The 25598-nt window shown below is 38.1% G+C and overlaps 2 protein-coding genes across 2 annotated transcripts in view; one reads left to right on the top strand and one right to left on the bottom strand.

The window, feature by feature from the left end:
• Positions 1–1706: 1706 nt before the first annotated feature.
• On the bottom strand, positions 1707–19730 carry vps41 (VPS41 subunit of HOPS complex). The gene is made up of 28 exons (XM_054622574.1): positions 19534–19730; positions 19185–19223; positions 15305–15412; positions 13785–13862; positions 12615–12689; positions 11590–11652; positions 10860–10925; positions 9152–9271; positions 8916–9062; positions 8763–8829; positions 7587–7684; positions 7362–7491; positions 7112–7227; positions 6907–7025; positions 5920–6001; positions 5686–5778; positions 5460–5587; positions 4952–5096; positions 4812–4853; positions 4672–4722; positions 4458–4595; positions 4316–4370; positions 4089–4229; positions 3856–3992; positions 3188–3287; positions 3051–3095; positions 2870–2949; positions 1707–2030 (listed from the first exon to the last, which is right to left on the bottom strand). Exons 1-28 carry the CDS (start codon positions 19552–19554, stop codon positions 1950–1952), a joined length of 2565 nt encoding a protein of 854 aa, XP_054478549.1. The 5' UTR covers positions 19555–19730; the 3' UTR covers positions 1707–1949.
• A 1413-nt stretch (positions 19731–21143) lies between these two features.
• pou6f2 (POU class 6 homeobox 2) overlaps positions 21144–25598 on the top strand; it is a 71879-nt gene continuing 67424 nt past the window's right edge. The window contains 3 exon segments of the mRNA XM_054622573.1: positions 21144–21170; positions 21172–21230; positions 23937–24019. Of these exon segments, the coding sequence (XP_054478548.1) occupies positions 21144–21170; positions 21172–21230; positions 23937–24019 (169 nt within the window).

Here is a 25598-nt window from a genome sequence, read left to right as displayed (position 1 = left end):
TTAAAGTGACTGACCTAATTCAACAGAGGTCCAGCAACTAACTGGCATCAAATTATATTGACCATGATTTCATGTATAAAAGCAACAAAAGGGGAAAACATCCAAGGGGGGTGAATACTTTTTATATGCATTGTACATAGGCTGAATATAGGGTTAAAAAACAATAGATGCATGTTGAATATACAGTACCAGTCAAAAGTTTGGACAGACCTTCTCATTCAATGGTTTTTCTTTATTTTTATTTTTTTCTACATTGTAGATTAATATTGAACTATGAAGGATACATATGGAATTGTGTGGTAAACAAACAAATGCTCAACAAACCAGAACATGTTTTATGTTTTAGATTCTTCAAAGTATTTTAATGAGAAGGTGTGTCCAAAACTTTTGACTGGTACTGTATATTTTAAGAAAATAAAAATATCACACTCTACCCATCTACTACTTATAATAATAATAATAATAATAATAATAATAATAATAATACATTTTATTTATAAAGTGCTTTTCACAGACAGGGGTCACAAAGTGCGGGAATTACAGTCAGCAGGAAAACAAAAATAATTCAATAAAAACAAGACATAAAACAATAAAACGTGTTAAAATGGTACAGAAGACAGTCAATAAATAATAAAAACAAGTTTAAAAGCAGACCTGGAGTTATACAAAGGCCTGTGGAGAGATTTGAGAATGGGGGTAATGTGAGACCGTCGATTAGTCCTGGTCAGTAGTCCAGCTGCAGCATTCTGGATTGACTGTAAACAGTTAAGTGCAGATGTACTGAGTGAGGAGAATAGGGCGTTACAATAGTCAATGCGGGAGGAAATAAATGCACTTATAGCTTTAGTGACTGCAGATTCCGATTGCTAATATGAAATATAAATCAACTAATCAATGATATATTATTGTAGTTTAAGTCACTGTAATTACAATCAGCTCCATCTAAACCACCTGCAGCATTAAAAGTGATGAACACATTTGTGCATCAATAAATACAATCCAGTTTTATAATGAAATGGGCCGTAATGAGCACTTTTACTTTTGGTACTTTCACTTAGTAACCTTTAGTACCTTTACCTTAGAGTTTCAATGCAGTACTTTCACTCATACTGAGTTTATATACACTAGTATTTCCACTTTTACTAGTCAAAGATCTAAATACTTTCAGGTCAGGTCTTTAAAGTCAGCTGGGTTTCTATGTTGAGTTTGTCAGTTTTTCTTTAGTTATCCATCACCAACTCTTGTGCACCTAGTTGGGTTTTTTTCATAGCGTCTGTTAATATCGAAGGAACAAAACCATTAAATATTTGAAGAACGAATAGTGCATCTGTATATTTCACTAGCATCAAACATCATAGCTAAATACCACAAATTATTCATGCTTTTGGCATAATTGTACATCTTCTTAACAGGTCTGAGGTTTGTTATATGTTTTTTTTGTTATAGCTGTAATTTGAGGAAGGAGTCTGACAAAATCAATTACTTGTCCTTTTTCAAATTTGCTGCTTTCCACTACCTTCAGTGTGATTATTACAAACTTACACAGTATGCTGAATCTTTAATTTTCCAAATGTGTTTTCAACTATAGACACCATAGTAGAAAGTAAACAAAAGCTAAAACACTGAAGAGTATATTCATCTTATTTTCTTTTAGGAATTGATTGACATGCATGATTATCAGACACAAACCAGAAAAAGTTTTTGTGTGATTTTATTTTTCGACGTTGCAGATATTTTATCGCAAAATCACATTAGTGGCAAGCAAAACAAGTAAAGCACTTTATAGTTGTTAGATTTAAATATACAGAGACAATCCAATATATATGTTTTGCATTTTGGCAGAGGGAAGTAAGGTGATATCCATTGATCAATGCACTGACAGCAAATAGAAAGCAACAGGGGGAAGGGAAAGGCATCAATAATAACAGTGTGAGTGCATAAATCTGTGTTTATTTTTTCATCTCCAGGATTCCACTTCCTGGCCCGCGCTTCTTCGCACTGCAGATGTTACAAAACTGCACCCCAGGAATCTGAAAGAGGGGGAAAGATGCAGGAGTCTCAATATAGCACACCAAGTAATGTTTAAGATTCTCAGATAAAAAAGTAAAACAAGTAAACTCAACACGAAATGAAATAAATAATGTGTTGAGTGACACAGATTAAATTCAAGTTTATTAATACCACACATTTGATACAACAGGCATATACTCAATGTGCTTTCATAAAAAGTAAATCAAATAAAAAAATTAGAATCATGTAAATTTAGATTAAAAACATTTAAATAAGAAGGTAATAAAATAAAAAAGGAATACAATAACATATTATTATTATTAATATAAATGTAATAATAATACTGATTCAAAAAGAAAAGTTTTAGCCGTTAATCACACACTTTCAATCTAACTAAAAGCTTTGGATAAAATATGTGTTTTTAAGTCTGCTTCCAAAAACAATTTACTTTTCTAGCAGACCTTAGATTCTGACTGCGGCAGAAACCATCCAACTTCAAATATACTTCTAAGATGATAAAAAGCAGTCTTTGAGATATGAAATATGTGTCTCTGGTTAAGTGCTCATAAGGTTTTACCAACAGGGCAGTTGACAGATTTTGGCCATGGTCACATCTAATATTTGATATCAGCAATGCATAGGATTAGATCATTAACTGGGCAGTGAAAACATATATGTATAACAGTGTGTCATCACCATAGAGTGATATCAAATGTTGTATTGCTGAGTATAGGAACCCAAGGGGGATCAAATTAAACAGTAGTGGACCAATAATTGACCCTTGAGGGACTCCATATCGGATTCTGACTTCATCTGATTCAAAGTTGCCAATAGAAACAGAGAAAGCAAAGTTACTTACTGTTCCTGAAGATGGTAAACACTCCATGTGAAACATGTGTCTGCAGTGAAACACAACCACGTTGAAGGGTTTGGCCATATCTGAAACACACAGCGTTTGAAGCAAAACAACAAGCAATGAATAGCTTCCAAATGCAATACAAGAGTAAAATACTTTGTTAGAACTACAAAGGAAAACCCACCTGACGGTAATATTGTAGCATGACACGATTCACAAATGTTCTCCTCTGAAAAGAAAAACCAACACTTGCATGAGTACAGTTTAAAAAAGGACTTAATCTCCACTGCTTCTGCATGAACCCAAAGAAAGTGAACCCACCGTCGACCCTGACTCCTCTCATCTGTGTTCGGTGCATCTTCTGAAGCAGCGAGAGGGAGTCGGCCACCAGGATCTTCTTACATCCTTCCCTCAGAAGAATCTTAGAAAGGAGGAAACAAACGCTGGTTAATACAAAAAACAACATGATGAATAGTAGGGCTGAGCAATTAAGTAAAATAAAATATATTATAATAATTATTATTAACTTAATATTTCCCCCTATAAAATGACTCAAAGTACTGCTAGAGTGATACATTACTTCAACATGGAGCTCCTGAGGTTATACGATCCACATAAATATTAAACTATGTTACTCCACAATGTAATTTACCATCTAATATGATTTTGTCCTAAGAAAAAAAATCAATTTCTGTGTTTACAAAATAAAAAGGCTTTAAATGTTTTTGCTCCGCTTATATTGAAGCTGCAGCTTGCAATAAAACAGAATCACTTGAGTTATTTTGTTGATCTTTGTTGATTTTTAAGTAATAATGCAAATCCCAACTAACTACACTGGTACCTGTGGTGGTTATTTTAGGTTTTATCTTTTATTTTAACTAAAAACAAGCTAAACTAGTAGTGAAGAACAGTTTTAATATCTGTATTATTGTTAAATCACCTGTAGGCCAAACAAAATTAAATAAAGAAAGATAACTTTATTGACTTACTTGTAGATTGTAGTCCTGGAGGATTTTTACAAGTGAATCCCTGAGGTTTGGGATCTCCATGCCCTCCTTAATGCGATGGATGAGCAGGATGGGATCCACATGAGTACCGATGTTATTAAGGAGGCCCGTGATGAATGCTGGGGAGACAATAGCAGGGACAAAGAAATATTATGAAAGTGAGAAAACGGCACAGAAAGACAGAATGACAGGGTCTATAAGAGACTGTATCCTACGTGGTTTGTCAATAGAGTAGGAGATGAGATCCTCCCAGAGCTCTGCATCGTCCTGCTCTTTGGCAAACTCTATGGCCTTGTCCACGTCCTCCAGCTCCTCCATGATCATCTGCAGAGCTCGTCTGCAGTTCCCCATCCTGCCTGGGAGCCAACATGCTGGATTAGTTTCCTTTTGAATCATTTCAAAAATCCTTAATGCAGGAAAACGAACATTAATTAACACTTACTGAGCAGGAAGACAGTCTCCTCTACAAAGTTCCTCTGCTGACAAACCTCGAGAGCCTGACAGAAAAGAGGACACAACATAATTCAAGTCTTGTAACTTCTGGAGACTTGGATGTGCAGTAAGAGGACATGTAAGAATTGTACCTTTTCAAGTGGGCAGTGTGTGCTGTCTCTCAGGAATGGCAAGAGATTCGGACGGTCATATTCGGCGTACAGGACAATCTGTCTCTCGTGGTATTTCTGGCCTTTGTGGTGATCCCGCTTAAACAGTTTATGGAGATACTGTGGGGAAAAGATGAGTCAAATCAGTTCTGGATTACATTTTGAGTTATTTTCATTTAAAGTTATCTCAACTCACCACGTGCAGAAGCTCCGGTCTGTCTGTTAGTTCTTCCACCACCCTGTCTGTCTATTAGTAGAGAAGAGAAACAGGATCAGTGGGCTGCAGATTTTCATCACATCCTTAATTGAATACTGAGGAAAGCCAGGAACACTTACAGATAACTTGTCCTCATTGTCCAGAAGCATGTCGACAGCTTTCTGATAACGTAAATTTAGAGAATTTATAATTCAAACATGTGAAATGAAAATAATTAAAATGTGCATATTTATTTTTCAGTCTGTGACCAGGCTTTTACCTCTTTGTCAAAGTCCATGAGGAGCACAATCTTGTCCTCTATGGAGGAGAAAAGGTTGTGTTTGTGGATCAGCTGGTAAACATCTTTGTGCCTCAGTCTCAGGTAGATTTCTAAGGCTCTGTCGTACCGCTGGTCGTACGTGTACCTGCAACAGCAACAAGGACCAACAGGTTACATTATAAAATCATTTTGTGTCATTTTTAATTCATTCAAAGCATTATTCATTCAGCCCTGCAGGAACCTCAGTGACTTTATCTTTGCAGATAAAAATTGTGCAGCCAAAATTTTGTTCAGATACACAGAACTTGATTTAAAACTCCAGTCTAGATCTTAGAGTGTCAAAAATACCAAATAAGAGACACTGAATTCCAATCAAATGTTCATAAAATGATGCACAAGATTTTTACCCATTTTGTTGAAATATTTAAAAACAGTAACTTGTGTTTTTTTTGTTTTCAGTTGATATTTATTAATTTGGTAGATTAATGCACACGTTAAGTTCCCTTACAGTTCAGCCAACGTGGTGAGCAGCGTTCTGTTGGTGGGGTCCCTCTTCAGGTGATCGGTGACCGCCTGAACGATGGCCATGTTGTTATAAAGCTCTCCAGGCCATTCCCGGATCAGTGTGGCAAAACCCTTTGTGGACAACAAAGGAGGAGGGACAAACCATTAAGCTGATGATTAACAAGTGGATTAACTACACAGGATGTTAAGATTATCGAGGGACAAAGTACCTCATAGTCAGTTTTGAGAAATTCATGCAAGATCATTTCATAGATGGCCGGTCTGAGACGCAGATCTCCTCTGGGCAAGTACTGACTGATGGCCTGAAATTAGAGGAAGGTGGAGCAATATTGATAAGAGACTGATACGGGAAGAAAAAACACAAAATATGCACAACATTTCATAATCAAATCATTATGAATGACTTCAGTAATTAAGTTCAATACAGGAACAGAAATTCCCACCTTTAACTGTCCGATGGTCTTGAACCGATATACTTCATTTTCCCATAGATCCATGTTTTTTCCAAGAACCTTCTGACACTTCCTGAATAATCAGAAGCACATGAATCATTGAGATGAAACAAGAACATTCTGCCTTCAGACTTTGTTAGCAGTGGCAGTGTTAATTAATAAGGAATGTTATACATGACATCTTCTGCACATCACATGCTGTTTTTCTTTCTCTTCAAGCTTTTATCAACAATTGATTATGGTGATATTTTAAATATGCAAACAAATTTGTCTTCTGTGTTAGGTTTAGTTCGCAATTCTGCGGTACGATTTGTCCCAGATTCGGGTTTCTGCACACATCATTGCACCTCTTGGATGAAAGAGCTTTTAAAGTTTTCGTCTAGAATAGATCATTTTATAAGCAAGGCAAACTGTAATAACAGGATTAAGGATTATTTGAACCATTAATGTCCTGCTACTGAACAACTTTGTCTAATTCTTTGGTTGACGCTTTTTTGTGATTGTTTTAAGTCTGTTGTTTGTGCTTTTATGTGAAACTTTCATGCTGCAGTCTTGGCCAGGACTCTCTTGTAAAAGAGATTTTACATTTAATTGGGAATATCCTTGAAAAATAGAAGTTATATAAAATAAATGTAAAAAAAAACGTACTAGTTAAAGCCCCAGAAAACATAATAAGGGAATCTTGAGTTCAGATTCCTTTGTTTAGGTTTATGGTTGAATTTGTGTTGCACATGTATAAAAATATCATCTTATCTGTTCAGAAATCATGTTAATTTTAGTGAAAATAATTAGATTATGTCTAATAGGAGTCCTTCCTTCTACAATACCAAATAAAGACATGAGTGAAACATTCTATTTAACCCTTAAAATATAAAGTTCTGTAATAAGGACCCTGGGCTGTAAAAAACAGATGTTTTTCCAAATATCTCACTTCTCAAAAGTATTAACTGACTCTATATCTGCAGAAGTTAAACCTACCTCGCAGCACTGTCATAGTCTCCTTTCTCCACTAAGTGATTGATGTAAGCCATCCCGATTTTCTGGACGTCGTGTCTCTTGATGTTTTTGAAGCTGATCTCTGCAGCCATCAGCGCCTCCTGTCGCAGTAACGGAACACACGGTCAAACCATATAATTGTAGACCGTAACCTTTTGCAACATTCATAAAATTCAACCACGCAGACCTCATATTTCTTCTTTTCGAGCAGCCAATCGATGTGGTCATCCTGGTCTCGCTCTTTGGCCACGACGATGTCTTTGGGACTGATGATGTAGAAGAGCGACTCTCCCTCAGCATGCTCTGTTAATGAAAATACATTTATGCCTTTGCGTATTGCGCATTAGAGCTGACATTTGATGGTCGATGCATAATGAAATCAGGGCGCAGTAAAAGGCCGCGTGACATTTCTCTGAGGGCCGGTTTTATGGTCTCACCGAGGCGGTAGTCTCTGCACTCGTTGTCTTGGAAGTTGCGCACGGTCAGCGCGTCTGAGGAGATCTCCTCGCAGGTCTCGGGGAGAGGCTGGATGATGTCGAGACGAGGCCGCGCTCGAAACTCCTCATCCTGCAAACACACGCGCACACACACCCACAATGAGTAAAAACTCTTACACCAAAGTTGCCTCTTTATCAATATAGATGTAAAAGAAATTGAGTTACCATGTGATCAGAGTTCTCCTTCACAAAGTACAGGGTGACGAGCTGATCTGCCAGCGGAGCCAGACCACTGATGAAGAACTCGGTCTCAAATGCGGAAACTGTTTGAAGAAAAGACACCAAACAAAAAAGCCTGAATGACAATATGATATACAGTATGTTAGAGGGCATTTAAATCATCTGTACATTTGGACTGTTAACATAATGATCTTCTATGCATTTGTTGCTGTATCTTTAACCAGAATGTGAGATCTACTGTTTTACTTTATTGACTTGCTACTCTCCTTATTGTCAAAATCTCCCTGCATCCGGATTAAATCACACTTTTATCCAGTTTTGTAATTAAAACCACCTAAACCGAGATCAAGTCATGACCAAGATCAGAGTGTTTCAAGACCAAGACCAAGGGTGAGTCCCACACTGCATGACACACTTATGATAAATTGTGGAACATGCAAACCACAAAGGAACTCCTCGAATTAATCTGAAAGATCCACATTCCCATAGAGACAAAAAGAAGATTCCTTCTCACTCGCCTCTTTCATTGCCATTAATACTGAATATATGAGCATGTTGTGAAACATGAGAAATGTCTTGATAAAATAATACAAAAAGCATTGCAAAGGTGAATTTTACATTTGAGAATTTCCTTTTGCAAACCATTTGAACAAACACTAAGGACTTGAACTAAACTTAACCCTCTTTATTTCATACTCCTCTTATATGTTTTGTGAGTCAATTTATTGGTTGCATTTAAAACAGAAAGTTTAACATCCAATCACAGTAATAATAATAACAAATAAATCTGAAAATGCACATGTAGTTCAGTGGTATCCCTACAGCTGTGGTCTTGAAATATAATCCAGAGACGTCTTTGTCTTTGAGACCGAGACAAGACCGTTTCAGAGAGAGAGAGAGAGAGACCTTCAAAAAGTGGTCTGGAGACTGATGTCGAGTACAACAACAGTTGTTTTTATTGTAAAACTCTTTGATTTAACTTAATTTGGCTCCCTCTCATTTTTTCTTATTGATTTTAACCACCATGTTTTAATCCTGTGTTATCTAGTTTTATTCTTGCTTTATGTTGTGATCAACACTGTAGCCTTTGTGTAGCAAAGTCCTCTATAAATAAAGTTTACCATCATATAGTTTACTATAAACTGCAATGTAAATTTTTACCTATTTCCACATAGCGGCTGGGCAGGTCTCTCATTTCAGTAGGATTTCTCTCTTTCACAACACAAATCTGAGGAGATATAAGAAGATTACAGAAAGTCAGAAACATTGGAATAGCTAGTGTGAGTAATTCATTTAAATAGAAAAGTAGCAAACCTTGATGGAAGTGCCCCAGCCGACAATGAGGGAGCTGTTGTCCTTCCAACAGAGGCTGCACGGGTACATGTCAGGCCTCAGACTGACGTTGTCCCGAAGCACGTTTGTGATCCGCTGCTTTGTGCCGATATCATAGATTTTAACTCCCTAAAAGACATGAGAACAAAAAACAAACGTTAACATCTTTAAACATTCAGTAATATACTTTTTATTAAGGCTGGTGACTGATCACTCACCACATTGTTGGCCCAGGCAATGAGGTTAGCTCTCCACTGGATATTAGTGATGGAGCCTTCGCCTTCGTGGAGAACAGACGTCTTCCAGCGATTCAGCCAGTTTCTTTCATACAGGAGCAGCTGAGGAAGACAACGGGGGCACATTTGGTTCTAGATACAGAGTTTGCAGTCGTGCAGCCCGGCCTACAGAGGGCAGCAGATGAACAGCACATTACACAGCAAGAGCCAGTCAGGAGCTGTTTCTGATAAAAGAGTGAACCAGCTTCATAGATTCAACTTAAACTGGAGGCAAACTTATAATTAAGCCTGTAAATGATGACGTAAAAAAGATAATTTAGTCCTTATTTGAAGATTTGAATTCCACTACAGAGCATTTAGGCACAAAGACAATGAAGACAGATTGCTCATTAGTCTCCATTTAAGTGAGAAAGCTCCACATTAGCTTCTCATTCAGTGGTGGAAGAAATAATTTAACAGTTTCACATAGTCGACGTAATTTTCAAGTAGAAGATGATGTGAAGGCCCAGAAGAAAAAGTGTTGAAAGCATGATTTCATACATCCTTATTCCTCCAATCATAATGGTTAAGGCGTCTTAAGGATACATACCATTTATTGTATACAAGTATAGGAACAAGTATTTAAACACAAATGTATATTCACTGTCTAACAGAGGTGTCGAACCTCAGCATGAGTGTTTTTAAACCACAATGCAATGTGGTATCAAGGCGGCCGCTGGACTACTTCATCAACTGCCGTTTAATGCTCAGGCCTTGTGTTGTACAAGCCGTCGAGGACAAAGCCTGTCATTCGCATTCCCCGCATTGTTACTGTCCTTACTATATAAACCTCTAAATGTGCATAATATTACCAAGGATGCCGAGGGAAGGTTGTATAGGCTCTTTAATTCAGCAGTTGGGCTGTGTTAATAAACAGTTTGCTCTACAAAGAGATGATATGACAAAAGAACTGTGGAGACAAAATTGAATTTCCTTTGACAGGATGTGGCTCCCGTTGAGGCTTATTGATTTTCATCACAGGCACATTGTGGAGGCCTTCACAACTTGGAACTGAGAGGAATCAGTGGCAATTGAAAGAAAATGGCAAAGTAACACTAACAATGGGGTTTCATAAAAAAAAAAAAAAAAAAAAAAAAAAGAAGTTGTTTTTCCCTCACCCCTGTTGTATAAATGTCAGTATACTTTATTTATTGATGTTTTTTGGAATGACGTTACGTCCTAACAGTTTATAGTTGTGTGTATAGGAATCGGCGTGCGGTAATAAGTGGTTTTACTTCCAAAAAACAAAATTACAAAAATAATGTCCAAGATGGTTTTCACCTTCCGCAGTTAGATACCTCCCAGAGACTTTTTAGGATGGAGATCACAATCCATAAGACTATGTACCCTCTTGATAATGACATCTACTTGCCGTGCTTGTGAAGCATTGCCTTTCAAACACTGTTGAGCGAACAGCACTTTGTGAAAATGGGCAGCTCTCCCGAGAGCACTCCAGCAAAGAGACGGAAAAACTAAGAGCCTTTCACGGCAGACAAAGGCCGGTGCATCGCCGTCCGCAGAGCCAAAGTGAGAAGGTTTGCTGGTTTCGGTTTCACTCCGGACACAATCAGGAGGAATTATTGTGGCAGGAAATGGTGAAAAACTGAACATAATGATTCTGCGGGGGGGGAGAAGTACTACTCAAACCTACCTTGTTGCCCCCGGTGACAAACTGTTTGTTGTTTGATCTGCTGAATTGAGGATGTAACGCCACCACCTGCAAATCATTATATAAGTGACAGATAATAGAGTGTCAAAAATGTGATATTTGTGTTATGTTATATGCAGGTAATGCTGAAGCAAAATAATGCATACTGAGGCATTTAAAAGGAATACCCAGAAAATGACCATTTGTTTTTCAATTAATCACCCTGTGTTACTTTTGATTCTTGAAATAAAACTTTATTTTCTTGCCTGCCTCCACATTGATAAAGAATCAAAAAAATGGGGAAAAGTCTTGATGAACTCTGCATATAACAACAGTAAAACTACTTCCAAAACACATGCATCTACACTAAGATTGATCTATTTAAAACACTTAAATAGTTTTACGCTTGTGGAGGCGTTCTACTCATCTGTCAGAGTCCCAAGTGTTTTAAATTGTAAGGTTTTTTTTTTAATCAAGGATGCATGTGTTTGATAAGTAGTGAGAAGAATACTGGATAAATTAAACTTTGATTAATTATTTTTTTGATAAAGTTTTGCTGCCGTTAAACAAGGCTCCTTTTTAACTTCATTTCATCAAGACATGTTTCTGTTCTTTAAGGAAAACAGTTTTCTTGAAGAGTTCAAGTTAACACAGGTGAGTACTTGATATACAGATGGTCATTTTGCGGGTGAAGCATTCCTTCAAGTTTTCAGGCAATGTAACATCAACTTACTTTGATGGGACAGTCAAAGTTCTCGTGGAAGCCCTCTCTTGTATAGAGACCAAACACTTGAACCTGAAACAAAGATGAGACGGGAGAACGGAAAGCAAAGGTGAATAACTCAAAATTTCTCCTTTAATTGCTGCCTCTGCAACTATCTGAGGCCAGCGGAGGGGAATTGTGGTCAGAAAAGACTTTGATTGGCTCTCTACTTCTCCGCTGGGTCACCAATTAGTGGACAAGTTGATTCTTTGAAGCCTGCAGGGTTTACAAACCCGACCTCAGCCTCAGTTGGCTACAACAAACCCTAATGTACCATTAGAGTACACGACACCCGGTTTCTCTTCATATGAGGCCCCAAAACAGGGGATTTTTTTTTTTAAAGTAGAAGAATAATATAAAACTCTGATGCAATCTCCTTTTTCCGAACCGCACCAGCGATTAAGGATTAAGTTAGATTTTGAAAGGATTAACAGCCAACTGAATTGGTTGAGGGCGAACAATTGCTGTAGCATTGATTTTAATTGTCTGCTCCACTTTTTTTTTGTGCGACAAGATCTTGTTTCTGCCACCGGAGTGCTAGAAGTAAGGGGAGGGTGATATCAGAGAGCATATCTTGACTGCGAAATCCATGAAGGATGGTGGTAATGATGAGAAGAGACAAGATAACAGCCAGGTGGAGAACATGGAGAGGGTATCCATACACGGATGATGGCTGACTGACAGCTCGACGGATCGGAGTGCAATCCTTTCCCCCCACTAGTCAAAACAGGTACAAGCTTTTTTAGAAATTCACGCATCATGAAAAAAAGATGTGCAGATATGGTAAAGATAAAACTTCAAGTTAATGCTCCGACTGTGGAGGTAAAACATCACTACCAAACACCTCCAGTTCCACATCATTAGCATACAGTTTCACCGTGATAAGATGAGTTTTATAGGAATCTGAGGATGAATTATGAAAGATGAATTTATATGTTTTTTTTCCTGCCGGCCCAAGGCTCAGTAACCAGCGGTGATGAGCAGAGAGATCTCACCTTCCCATCCTCGGAGCAGATGCCCACATGCTCTCCACTTTCATCCAGACTGATCTGGTTGATCTTCACTGAACTCTGCGGAGACACAATATCATGGCATCTTTTTTTTAGAGGGTGGTGTGAATATCTTTGCGGCCTGCCAAATGTTGCTGGCTGACATTTTACCCCATTAAGTGAAATGCCAGAAAAAGCGAAAGGCAAAAAAAAAAATTTGACTACATAATGGATGCACAGTCCCATATGTGTCAATGCATAGAGCGTGGCATTAACACTGTGAAGGTTAGAGGCTCCAAATTCACTGCTGATGCTTTTAAAGTTTACACATTCATGACAGTATAGGGCTCTTTAGATAAAAGGATCAACCAAATGGCATAAATTATAGCAAATGTTACTTAAAAACCTTCCCTAAAGGTTTGACTGTGAAGACTGAAGGAGACAAAGTTTGTTTGCTTGAATTCTCCAGTGCATTAGGTTCACCTGGGTATTTGGTATGCATTTTAAATCCTTTTCTGCTTTTCTCTGAACGCTTTATTTTGAAACTACGTCAAAAATCCAACAGCCAGAACTTAGCAGGGTCTCTTCTGTTTAGTAAAACAGCGTCCATGTTTCTGTCAATGGTTGATAAGTTCCTTAGGTGAGTAGCACTTGAATCAATGTGCTCAGCAGGGACACCACGGTCAAATCAGCCATGATTACTGAATGGTTTTTACTTTCAAATTAAGTTGTTGTTCAGAAGTCATGTCCTCCAGATCGAGGGAGCAGAAATGTGTGGGTAAAGTTTAATAGTGGAACTAAATCCGATGTGATATCAGAGATCACAGCTGGTTATAAATCCAATATGGCAATTGATGAAAACGGGCTCACAAAAGTGATTATGATTCATCTTAAAGAGGACACAAATATGTGCACCAAATTTAATGGCAGTCCATCAATTAATTATGTGGACATTTCACTTAAAAAAACACAAATGTCAACCTGCTGTTGGCGCTAGAGGAAAAGTCAGAAAATCACCTGAGTCATGAGCATTATTAAGTGTTGTAATATTAATAATTTATCATATAATTAGTTACATTATAATTTCATCTTTTTCATGGCTAAAAGTTAATCTCATGTACCAGTAGGTCTAATGCCTTTCATAAATATATTCTTATGTATCTTTAATGTACTTACAATTTCAAACTTCTGAGTTACATTTCCTTGGATGTCCAGCAGGAAGACTTTTCCGAAATGGGTACCTAGTGCAAGAAACTGAAAAGGGACAAATGCGATGTAAATTAAACCAGAAGACACGAGAAACATATTCAAGACTTAAAAAAATAAATAAATCTTGTGCTGATGAAGGCTGTGGAAGGATAAAAATAAAAAATTCCTGGAGCCGGAGCGACATGAGCAGCGTGGGGATTGGGTGGGCTTGGAGGCAAAACTGTGAAATTGCAGGGGGCTGGAAAAGCCCTATTTATTAAAGCATACAGTGTGAAATGGCATTTTTTTCCCCCCTCAAATTAAAATGCTTAAGCATAATAAATGCACTGTACATCTGACTTCTTTCCCGTGCAAGCCAATCACCTCCCTGCCTGGCACAGAGCTATTATTTCTACTGAGCAGCAACTGCTCTCTGTGTTATGTGCTTCAGCAAAAGTGCATGTGAGTATATGTGTGTGTGTGTGTGTGTGTACGTGAGTCCACTGGGACAAAAAAATTATAGAAACTGGGGGCTTTTGGCATTAGATTAAGTGTGTGTTCTTCCACCTCAGCCCCTGCTCCGTGGCCTCCTCCTAATCCCCCTCCCTCCTAGACCAGCATGTGGATGTGCGGCGAGTCCACCATGCTTCAGTGCAGTCTATAATGAAATGCTTATATTTACAGGCACAGCTGAGCATGTCAGACAGAGCCCCTGCAATCTCCCCCAAATAAAATAACCAAAAATAAATAAATAAAAGGTTCAACCTTGTGAGGCGGAGCGACTCTTAAAGGGATTTATTAGAATGGAATTGTTCAAATGAAATTCCGATTCAGACACTTAAAATATGAGGCAACATAAGGCAATATGTGCCGACCGGTGGCTTTAAGGTTGTGGGAGTTTGCCGCCGCGGAAGGTGGGGGGGTGACCACACAGGTAGCTGGATGGCAGAAGGTACACAAGCATAAAATAATCCCAGGGAGAAAGACAGTCAGATCAAATTTTGAATTTCAGCAACCCGACGTCTCTCACTGTGGCACGCTTGCTATTTTGAGGTTTGCAAAAAAAAAAAAAAAAAAAAAAAAAAAAAACATAAGAGGGGACCAAATCCTCAAAGTAAAAATAAATAAATGAAAATCAATAGCGGTTAATAAAACATCAGGTGAGGAGACATAACTGGGTATGACTTTTTGCTCTGCTCAGGCGTGCATGTGTGCTGCCGGATGCCACAACGATTAACCATCTCGCCGAGAGTGGCCGCTTTAAAAAAAAAATATCAACATTGGACAAACAGAGGAGAGGAGCAAAAAAAAAAACATGTTAGAGTGGGAATAAAAAGAGAAGACAATCGCGCCTTGTGTCTCCTGATGCACCTCCCTGAGAGGAAAAGCAGGGGGGAGGTGAGAATAGAATGGACTGCCATCTCTCCAACGTGCACATAAACAATGTGAAACCTGTGGTGGACTTGAGACTCTGATGCCCTCGTGCTTTTGTGGATTTTAACTTTTACCTTGTCGTGGACGGTCATACAGCTGGCTGCATCCTTCTGGAGGATTTCTGTCACCCCATTGGAGAGCCTCTCATACTTCAGCTTGGGCTCCTCCTCGCTTTCCTCCTCCTGGTTGACAGAGTAGACTTGTAAGATGGGCGTTCACTATGTGATAAACATTTTCTTACAGGCATTTCATAGAACAACACGGTGTCCTCTAACAAATGCTATAGTTCATAATGTTCTGGGAAAGCCACAAAACCCAAAATGTTCATCTCAATTTATTTAAATCCTGTGCTCCATCTTAAAATCTGAGTCAGAAGACGATCAACAAAGGGGTGGACTTTGACTTTGTGATTTTTTTTTATGCGTTCAAGTCAACTTAAAGGTGCCCTGTAGAGTTTTTGACCAGTAGTGGCGCTATGGAGCAATGTTTTTATGTGTAAGGTCCAACACATTCAGCCTTTGGTTTCACACTACTCCACTGACTGACAGTTGGTTGAGGTAACGCGTCAAAAACACAGTAACATTTCTATGCATCAACATAGGCAGAAAGAAAACAGCTAGGTAGTAAACATGGATGTAAACCATTTAAAATTTGAATTACTCTAAAAAAAATATTTTGCTGATACTAATCTTTTACGAATACCTCGATATTGATATTGCAAAAATATTGTAGGGTAGTCTATTGGTGCTTTTACAATGAGATAAAGTATCATCAGTAATCTGGATATAATGACGAAGCGGTTAACAGCAGATAACAGAACAGAACAGTCTGGTATGTATAGAAAATGGCATCCCTTTACGGTAACGCACCCTTTAAAACCAGGAAAAGACAACACTTCATTTTACTGCAATATTACGATATCCTAAATCCAAGAAGATATCTCGTCTAACATAACCATATCGATATAATAAAAAATTTAAAAAAGCCCATTATTATATATCCAGTAGCCCAAATGACAAATGTCTTATGTATGCCTATATGTAGTTAACTATCATAAATGGCAAATAAATGCATCATTTGAGAATATGGAAACACAGAACATGTTCTTTAAAAAATAATGAAATGATTAAACAATTATTTAAAAGAATATATAAATATATTTATATACACTGCATATATACACATGCAGTATAATACTACTGTTAAACAGATGATATAACCTGAGTCCTTCATAGTCTTCAGCAGCATCCATGTCACAATCTGCATCAAAATATGTCACTAATATATTTTGGGATGGTTTCACTTCCACAGTGTCACTGAGCAAGACACTGAACCCAGCAGGACTAACGGTCAATTGTATATGTATTCTGGCCTCCTTCAATAAATGTATGTGTCTTCCATGTGTGTATCAGGAGAAGTATGCACAAACAGATTTCCATTACATTGCGTGAAATGCAGCATAAAGCAGTGTTTTCATGAGACACTTCATCCCCAGTGACAAACATGAATTCAGTCATTTCATAAAGCAAATTTAAGGTATTCTACTGCGTTACACTTTCCAGCATGAGCCAACACTCGCGGCCAGTCACAGCCTGAATATTACTCATAATTCAGTTTATAACCAATGCTGCACAGTCTGTGGCTGCCCAGAGGGTGCATCAACTCAAAACATTGTCTGCCATTATGTGCTACTGGGTTGGAGGTGGGGGACAATAGCGTGGAAAAAATGTTATTTTCAAAAACAATCCTTTCCCACTCAACAACGCCATATCTAGGCTATTTCCTGTGTATTCTGGTTGTGAGATTTCTGATGCGGGAGCATTTGTCACAGGTTTCAAAGGTGTATCAAACAACAAAAAGCAAACTTCATCCCCAGAGAGAAACCACCCATTTTCAAACTTCTGCCATCTCTTGTAAGTTGCCTTTTGTTTTGTCAACTACTGAGTTGGCCTTTGTGCTGTAACCATTTTGGCCATTTTTCTTTGGTTATTGACAGTTAAGGCTGAAACCTTCTGTCTACAATAAGGACAACGTGCAGCTTTCATATACACACTCAAGACCCCAATAGTCACTAACTTAGATATAGTAGATTGGAGGACATGTCCTATTCAATGTTAAGAATTGAATTGTTTATCCTCCCACCCACACCTCCATTTATTTACGTCTCAAACTCAATGTACAGATTGGTGACGAATAAAAGGGAAAACTTAAATGAATGAGTATAAAAACCTCAGCACAGTCACGTGATCTCATCCCATAGAAACACAGATGAGAGATTCTGGGGAGACGTGGTAGACTGTGATCTCCTTCAAGCTGAAAGGTTGAGGTGAAGCAGGTTTTCTTTAGGTAGCCCACCCATATTTTGGACTTTTTTAGGACCATAGATAAAAGCATATTTTGTAACTAAATATTTTATAACTTGCCATTTGTTTAACCGCCTTTGTATTTTAACAGTTTCTGCCGTATTCTTTGTCCATTGGCAGTTAAGATAAAATAGGCTGAGCTGTCCCTTGTGTCAGTTACATTAATCAAATACACAAGTTAGAAATGTGCATTAAGGCTAAACTTGAGAAAATATCTCCCGAAGTATTAACAAAGTAATCCACTTCTCCGCCCACCTCAGAATTTTTTGCTGACTCAAACACTCACGGCTGTCAAAGTCAATTTTAAGACAACATTTCGACACAATGTCAGACAATCATTCTCCTTAGAAATGTTAACCCTTCCCACTTTAAATAAAGTTAGAACTGAGCACACATGTTATAAATGAAGTGAAAAAAGATCCTTTAATCTGGATCCAAGTGATCAGATACTTCCTGATGAATTCTCCTAACTCTCCAGTATACATTTGTCAGGTACATTTTTTGGAGGGGGTTTCAGTGTTTTAGTGAAAAGAGTTAAAATGATCCCTATTTCCTGGACTACACGAGGCATCACAACAACACCAAACAAAAACACTTACAGCCTGGTTTATTGCTTGTGTTATCTCAAAACAAATCAGACTAGTCTGGCCACATTACAAAGGTGATGAAGAGCATGCCTTTTACTTTCAAGAACAAATTGTTACCCTGCTTATTTCCTCTGTGAGCAGCAGAGTGTAGAGCACACAGGCCCCCACTTCCTTTATCCAGTGAGCCTGCTGTCAACCAGGTAACAGCAGTAGCATGATTGCTTCATTATGTTGCAGTATTATAAGTAAAGAGTCTGCTACTTGCAGCCACTTGAAGGTGAGACACAACCATGGCGCTTGTTTTCCCTGTGAGTGTTCATGTCCCACAGTACTGAACACACACAGAAAACAGGATGCAGGAGCTCTTTCTACTTACAAGCCTGGAATTTTACCCTTCTCGTTTTTTCTTCGCTCACTCTTAACCGTTTTCCTCTGAGAGCCTTTCCCTGATATTTCATTCGATTCTCTGCTTCCTATAAAGACTCTTCCCTTCCTGCCAGGCTGATGTATGAAGCTATATTTTATTTAGCCTACTTGTGATTCTCGGAAGCACAAGTGTACCGTAACATGCCGAAGTTCAGTCGTAATATTGACAGATCTGGAAAGCTATCTGTAATTCATGAGTGTTTGACACCTCTCAAAAAATCTGACAAAGATCCTTCCGGGATCAAGCTGGGCTGATAAAGGCTGGCTATGTATTACAGTCCTTTCAGTAGGCAGCCAGCTTCACCAGAGTTCAAAAATCACCCATGCTTGACAGAACTATGCACACCCCTGTCATCAACAATATGCTGCTCTTGATGCATCATTACATCGACATACTGGTGCAACTGCAGGACATTTTCAGGTGTTATTTCCCCCCCGCCGCCCCCTTTAACATCTACAGTACCAGTCAAAAGTTTTGGACACACCTTCTCATTCAACTACTTTGAAGAATCTAAAATATAAAACATATTCTGGTTTGTTGAGCATTTGTTTGTTTACCACAAATTGATGTTTCTTACCTCAGACTCATCTGTGAATTCCTCACTTTGTTTCCTGGCCTGAATGAAGAGATATTTGGAAAGGATTTAAAACAGCCCATCATTAAATGTCTTACTGTAGTAAAGCACCAAAACATGCAATAGTACATTTAAAGTGACATTAAATCATGATTTAAGTCAAACACAGACTGCAGAAAGTATGCAGGGCAACACAGCTTACTGACATAAACATCACATCAATGTAGACCTACCATACAATCACACATTTACACTGTCAAACAGCAACACAACAAGCCAAATCAAACCAATATGCTTCATTCATTTTGATGCATACACAGAACACAACAGTAGCATGCTAACATTAGCATACCTGCTCCTCCACATCCGCCATCGCTGTCAGCAGATTATTAACAATATTTCACAACGTTTCCACATAGAACATGTTAAAAGTGCCACAATCTCGCAATTAGGTTTGCCTCATGTCAAAACATATGAATCCACGACGCAGCAAAGGAGTGTTTGTGTTGTCGAAGCTGCTCCGTCTGTCATAAGTTCAGTCACATGACAGACACACCGCCGCTAAGCATTCTGGGTATTGAAGTCGTTCTGGCAGAGACGCCATGAGGTGACACAGGTGAGGCATTTTTAAGGTGATATTCATATTTGTCAAAAGCTTTTATACTTTTATAAGCTTTTACAAACTTTTGTATTTACTTCTGTTCATATTTGAGCATCAAATCTATTTAATTGCAGTTTTTGAAGTACTTTTGTGCTACTTTACATGATTTCTTTTATTTTATGGTACTTTATACTTTTTCTCTACTACATTTCAGTGAGATATATTGTACATTTTTAATCCACTAAATGCATTTATCTGACAGCTAAAAAGTTAACGTAATGGGTCATTTTGCAGTTTGATATCTTTAATTTAAAATACAGTACCAGTCAAAAGTTTGGACACACCTTCTCATTCAATGGTTTTTCTTTATTTTTATTTTTTTTCTACATTGTAGATTAATATTGAAGACATCCAAACTATGAAGGAACACATATGGAATTATGTGGTAAACAAACAAATGCTCAACAAACCAGAATATGTTTTATATTTTAGATTCTTCAAAGTAGTTGAATGAGAAGCTGTGTCCAAACTTTTGACTGGTACTGTACATTTTTATTCCACGAGCTAAATGCATTTATCTGACAGCTAAAAAGTTACTGTAATGGGTCACTTTGCAGTTTGATATTTTTAATTCAAAATATATAATAAGCAATATAACATACCGTGCATTTTATAATGAGGAGTCTGCAGTCCATAACAACAGTTCAGAGCGGCAAACCCCCAGCCAGCTACAATATAAAACATTTAATAACACATAAAACATCTTCATGGTTAATTCTGATGCATAATGAGTATGTTTACTCTTACTGGTAATGTCTTCAGACTTAGGAGAAGTTTAAATGCAGGACCTCTAATAACGGATCTGAATACTTATTCCACTAGTAGAAATTGCAATACTGCAAGTAAAAGTCCTGATTTATTATTAGTATTAGTATTGTTAGAAAAATATACTTAAGATAAAAGTACTTGTTATGCAGAATGTACCCTTTCGGAGTGATGTATTAGTACAATATGTTTGGTCAAGGTAAAGCTCATTTTATCAATGCATCGTGTTTTGTAAAATCTGATTCTTCAATGTAAAATGTTAATGTTAATGAGTAGAGGGATAAAGTTGTATAAAATACAACTTCTACCTCAAAATGATACAGTACTATACGTGACTAAATGTACTTTGTTACTTTCCACCACTGCCATCCCATGATAGACAAAAACCCTCTGCTTTCCCTGCTTGAAGAGTTATAATTTTAGAAAATTCACAACATTGAAATGCCGTAGAAGGCTTTGTTCATGCCTGTTGTAAAGGCAGCCAATTAGCTTATTGGCTTTGTATATTTCCAGACATTCCTGGACCTGATGGCCAAATGAATCCCTCAGATAATAGTCGACTCTCCCTGGTCCTTCCTCACCCTGCTGACAGCTGCTTGCCAGAGTCCAGATGAATGGCAAAGGTATGATTTGCCTCTTCTTTATTGAGATTGTCTCACACCCTCATCTCGTCTCATCCATCCTCAGGAGAATCCTAATGCACTGATACCAAGGGGGAATCATTTTTTTTTTCTTTACAATCTACTTAGCAATGATTTATTGATTGCGGCTTCCACCCTCGCCGAGAATTACCGATCCTTTTTGGGAAATCAGATTTTCACACCTTTCATGAGTGTGTATGTGGCGCAGGTCTCCAGAGACGGTGTGAGGGGATACTGACTTTGAGGAGCAGCGGTGTGTGAATCTCTGCGGTGTCACTCTACTGCCAGTGCTCTGCCCCACGGATGGCCCTGTGATTCTCTGCTGCTCTCCCTATCGCTCTCTATAGTGTTGCATTATTTATTGGTTGATAAATACAGTGTAGGAGCTTGATTTCAATATGTTTTCATTCCCCTTTAAAACACATATTTCGCTCACTCTCATATCATAAGCATGCAGGAGCCCCTCTGAGATATGAGCATTTTATGGAGGGGGAGAAAAAAAAAGGAAAATAATAAAAAACAACCCTTGCCCTCATAGGAGGAGTCAGATTAGTGTGCTGAAAGCTTTGATGCTCCAGAATGTCAGCTCCGTGGATCGATCTAGCCCAAAAAAAACACACACACACACACACACCTGGCCAATCAGAGGCGTCTATCTGCTGTGGACCTGCTGGGCACCGTGGTTTACAAGCTTCAAAGAGCTCCTTTTAATACACTGCTTTGATAGCGCTCAGCCTTCACTGACCCACCGACCATCCACTGGGGAGCATTTTAGCTTTAGTGGAGTAGAGGGGAATAACTCCTGATCATATTAATGAGTTTTGAAAAAAATCACCTCAAATTTTGACTATTTATACTGCAGGCCTGCTATTCCAAAGTAGTGTATTCAGGGCAAGTAGCGTAGCTGGTTATGTGAAAGATAAAATAATACTAACCTACTGCATTTTTCATGAATAAATCACAGAAATCATTAATAGCACTACTAATGGATAGAATGAAGGGGTTTTGGTAAAACTACACTAAGATCAATTTACCATGAAAGAGGTAACAGTTTGGTTATTAACCCTAAGGGGGAGACAAATCATCATTTAACTTACCACATTAGACATTTGGGTCTTGGGATATTTGCCCAGTACAGTATGGTGAAATAGCAGAACAGTTATTCAAAGTAGGTGTTATGAATTATTGTTGGCCTTTGAATAATACATTGACACAAAAATGTAAAGTTCAGTATTTTAGTTCTTGAAATATATTTTTTTAATGTTGAGTCTTTTTAAAAGTAGTTAAATCATCACCATAACTTTAAGAAAGGAAAGATTTTTCCTAAAACACTGGAATGTTTTTCTTCTTTTAGTCTCGCATACCTCCAACAAATTAACAGTATTTATTTGTGTCAAGCATTCCTATATTATTAGAGCAAAATAAGCCTTCATATTTGTTTAATTCATTTTTTCCAGGTAAACTAAATAAAAGATTTACCAAAAAGGTGACACAATAAATAATTTTACTGTAGCAACAAAACCGAATTTCTTATTGCAGATTTTGGACATCAATTTTGAAAGTATCTATATCCTTTCATTACGATTGCATTACAAGGAATACTTTGAACAGTGGTAATGAGAAATAAAGCTGCCATAGATTGATTGCAGACAATAGATGATTTGTGCTTGGAATAAATGACAGACAAGGAAAACACATTATATGACAGCATTAATGTTTATAAGAACACGTGATGTCTGACAGAGAAGTCTCAACCATGATGGAGAGTATTTTGGATATATTTTAAACTTCAGTCTTAAATTATTTTTTTCACAACAGCTTATCAAGTTAAGGGTCACAGGTGTGCTGAGGCCTATCCCAGCATGCACTGGGCAAAAGACAGGAAAATGGACAGGTCACCAGTGCATTATGGAGATAATAAAACTCAAAAGCTATGTCCTAATTCCGTACTACATACTGGAGAAATGGAAAAAATGACATAAATGTCAGTATGCATTCTAGAAAAAGCTTGACTTTGGAGAGTACTGTTGTTGTTGTTGTTGTGCAATATTTCTCCGCAGTGCAATGCGAAAAGATAAGAAATAAGGAGGAGCTGCAATTATGACACTTATCAGACAGATTCAGGATAATTGAAAATAAAAAATACATTAACGCTAAATACAGAGATAAATGAAATAAAAACAAAGAGTTGAGATTTTCTTTTTTTTTAACTATGAGGAAAAGTTAAATTTCTAGTATATAATCTTAACAAGCAATCATTTCTTCATCGATTAATCCGCCTATTCTTTTCTCAATTAAAAAATGAACCATTTTATCCATAAAATGTCAGAAAATAGTGAAAAATTACCATATCCATCAACCAAAGATAGGAAATTGAAGATCTTTCTGTCAAGTAAGGTGAATACATACCTAGCTCGACCGAAACGTATTCAGTTTACTATCATTTTTGACAAAAATAAAGAACAGATACTCCCATTTTTAAAAGCTCAAACCAGCAAATGTTTAACTTGGTCTGCATTTGTATAAACACAGCTTTACAGTAGATACTCTGTTGTACTTTCCAGCTGTTTTGGCAGTCCATGTTGAATACTGGTATAAATATTTGAGATGATTGTTTTATCTTATTCTTATATTATGACAATAATGATGAGTACTGATGTTTTGTTTTTTTCTCTGTTCAATAACCAGAGGATCCTCGATAGTTGGAGTGGAGTGTGTCGGTCACAGGCTGAAATCCCTCACACAGTGTCCCTCACACTGCGACAGCACTGGTAAGACCACTAGCTATTAGCATGGGTATCTGATGGCGCCCGGGACTCTGCTAACCACCGATTATTCGGCCACTGGGGGAGTTTGGTGAGCGGGAGGCAGAGAGGGGATCAAGTGCTTTTTCTTGTTCCTGCAACCTGTTCCCGAGCTGTGGCCAGACTCAGTGAGCAGAAAAGAAATGAGACAAACCTCCCTCATGTCTGCTCCCGCCAGCCCTCTTAGACACACACATGAACAAACTCACATTATTGCTAATCAGAGGTCTGAGGGTTACTTTAAAAAAATGAAGCTAATCCCTTACACAAGCACTGCTTAGAATCAGTAATGTAATTTCTTATGCTAATTTTTGAATATCCCTTTTTATTACGGATTTTTACAATAAGATTACAGTTATCCCATTATGTGTAATTACATCACTTCCTCAGCTTAAATTGATAAACACACCCAACCTGGTGGCATGATCGCAAATAGGCAAAGCAAACTGTTTTGAAATGAGGTAATTAACAGCTGCGTGAGATGGTGAGAGATGTGTTGCCCCCTTATCCTCCAGCCTCAGAGGCCAGGGGAAGATTAGAGCTCTGATCTCATTCCCAGCACTTGTTTGGAGTCTGTCAGGAAGAGAAATGCCAGCATTAGAGAGGTACCGCCACACTCCTGATATGATGAAATAAGGAGAAAAGGGGAAAGGGAAAAAGATGGAGGGATGGACAGAAAGGACCATGCCCTTCTCTGAAGTGTCAGTAGCTTGTTTATTCTATTTTTCATCATAGCTGCTGGGGCAAAGATTCCCATTTTTCCTTTATTTTTTCCCCCTCACCTCCTAACAAAAAAACCACTACTCTCATTTTTTATAGGTCTTGCAAACTATCATGCCCCAGTGAAAATTACATTGTGAAACGGTAGAAATTTCAGGGCTGCCTGTGCTCTGCCCTGTCCCTCTGAGCTTTCAAACAGTCAACAGACTGTGAAGAATAAATAATAAAAAACTATTGATTATTTTGATGACTGCAAGATTCAATTAGGTATTAATTTTGCCCTCCAGTGGACCTATCAAGCAACTCAAAGGAGAGGAGGTGGGAGTAGGGGGTGGGGGGTGGACCCAAATGCATGCATAGTGTGGCCAGGCTCAGACAGAGGGGAAAATGTGTTTACCTCGACGGGCAGAGAGATGCATTGATGCGCAGTGTCCCACATTTAAGTGCTCCACAAATGAAGCCCTGATGACTAGTGACATTGTTACCCGGGATATGAGTATTGACCAGTTGGCTTACGTTTTTTTTAACGACAGCTTAAACTATTTCTATTGATTAACATTTTCATAGATTATCATGTGTCATATCAAAGAGGGCTGATTCCCGTGATGAGCACATTAAAAAGGCCCCTGTGGGCAGAAACTCATCGACCACCCTGATGGAAGTGATGGTGGTGGAAGGGGGAAAGGGGGGGCTGGCTGATGGGTGTAGGGGGTAAGATAAGACTAACCCTCTTTCTGTGCCTAAATGTGCTGGTCACCTGTCCTTTGCTCAGATATATTTAGGCTGGACTTTATTCATAAATAAGGAAGAGAGCAGTAGTCCTGCT

This window comes from Anoplopoma fimbria, chromosome 21 (assembly GCF_027596085.1).
Source record: "Anoplopoma fimbria isolate UVic2021 breed Golden Eagle Sablefish chromosome 21, Afim_UVic_2022, whole genome shotgun sequence".
NCBI classification, from domain to species: Eukaryota; Metazoa; Chordata; class Actinopteri; order Perciformes; family Anoplopomatidae; genus Anoplopoma; species Anoplopoma fimbria.
The sequence above is the reverse complement of the archived record's forward strand: the minus strand, read 5'-3'. Positions and strand labels throughout refer to the sequence as shown.

Bases quoted from the DNA above. Each gene is read 5' to 3' on its own strand.
- vps41 (XM_054622574.1), bottom strand. From the start codon at position 19,554: ATGGCGGATGTGGAGGAGCAG. The intron at 7,026-7,111 runs GTCTGCGTGGTT...TTACTGCGACAG, and splicing joins TCGAAAAGAAGAAATATGAG to GAGGCGCTGATGGCTGCAGA. The intron at 6,002-6,906 runs GTAGGTTTAACT...CTGATTATTCAG, and splicing joins GACTATGACAGTGCTGCGAG to GAAGTGTCAGAAGGTTCTTG.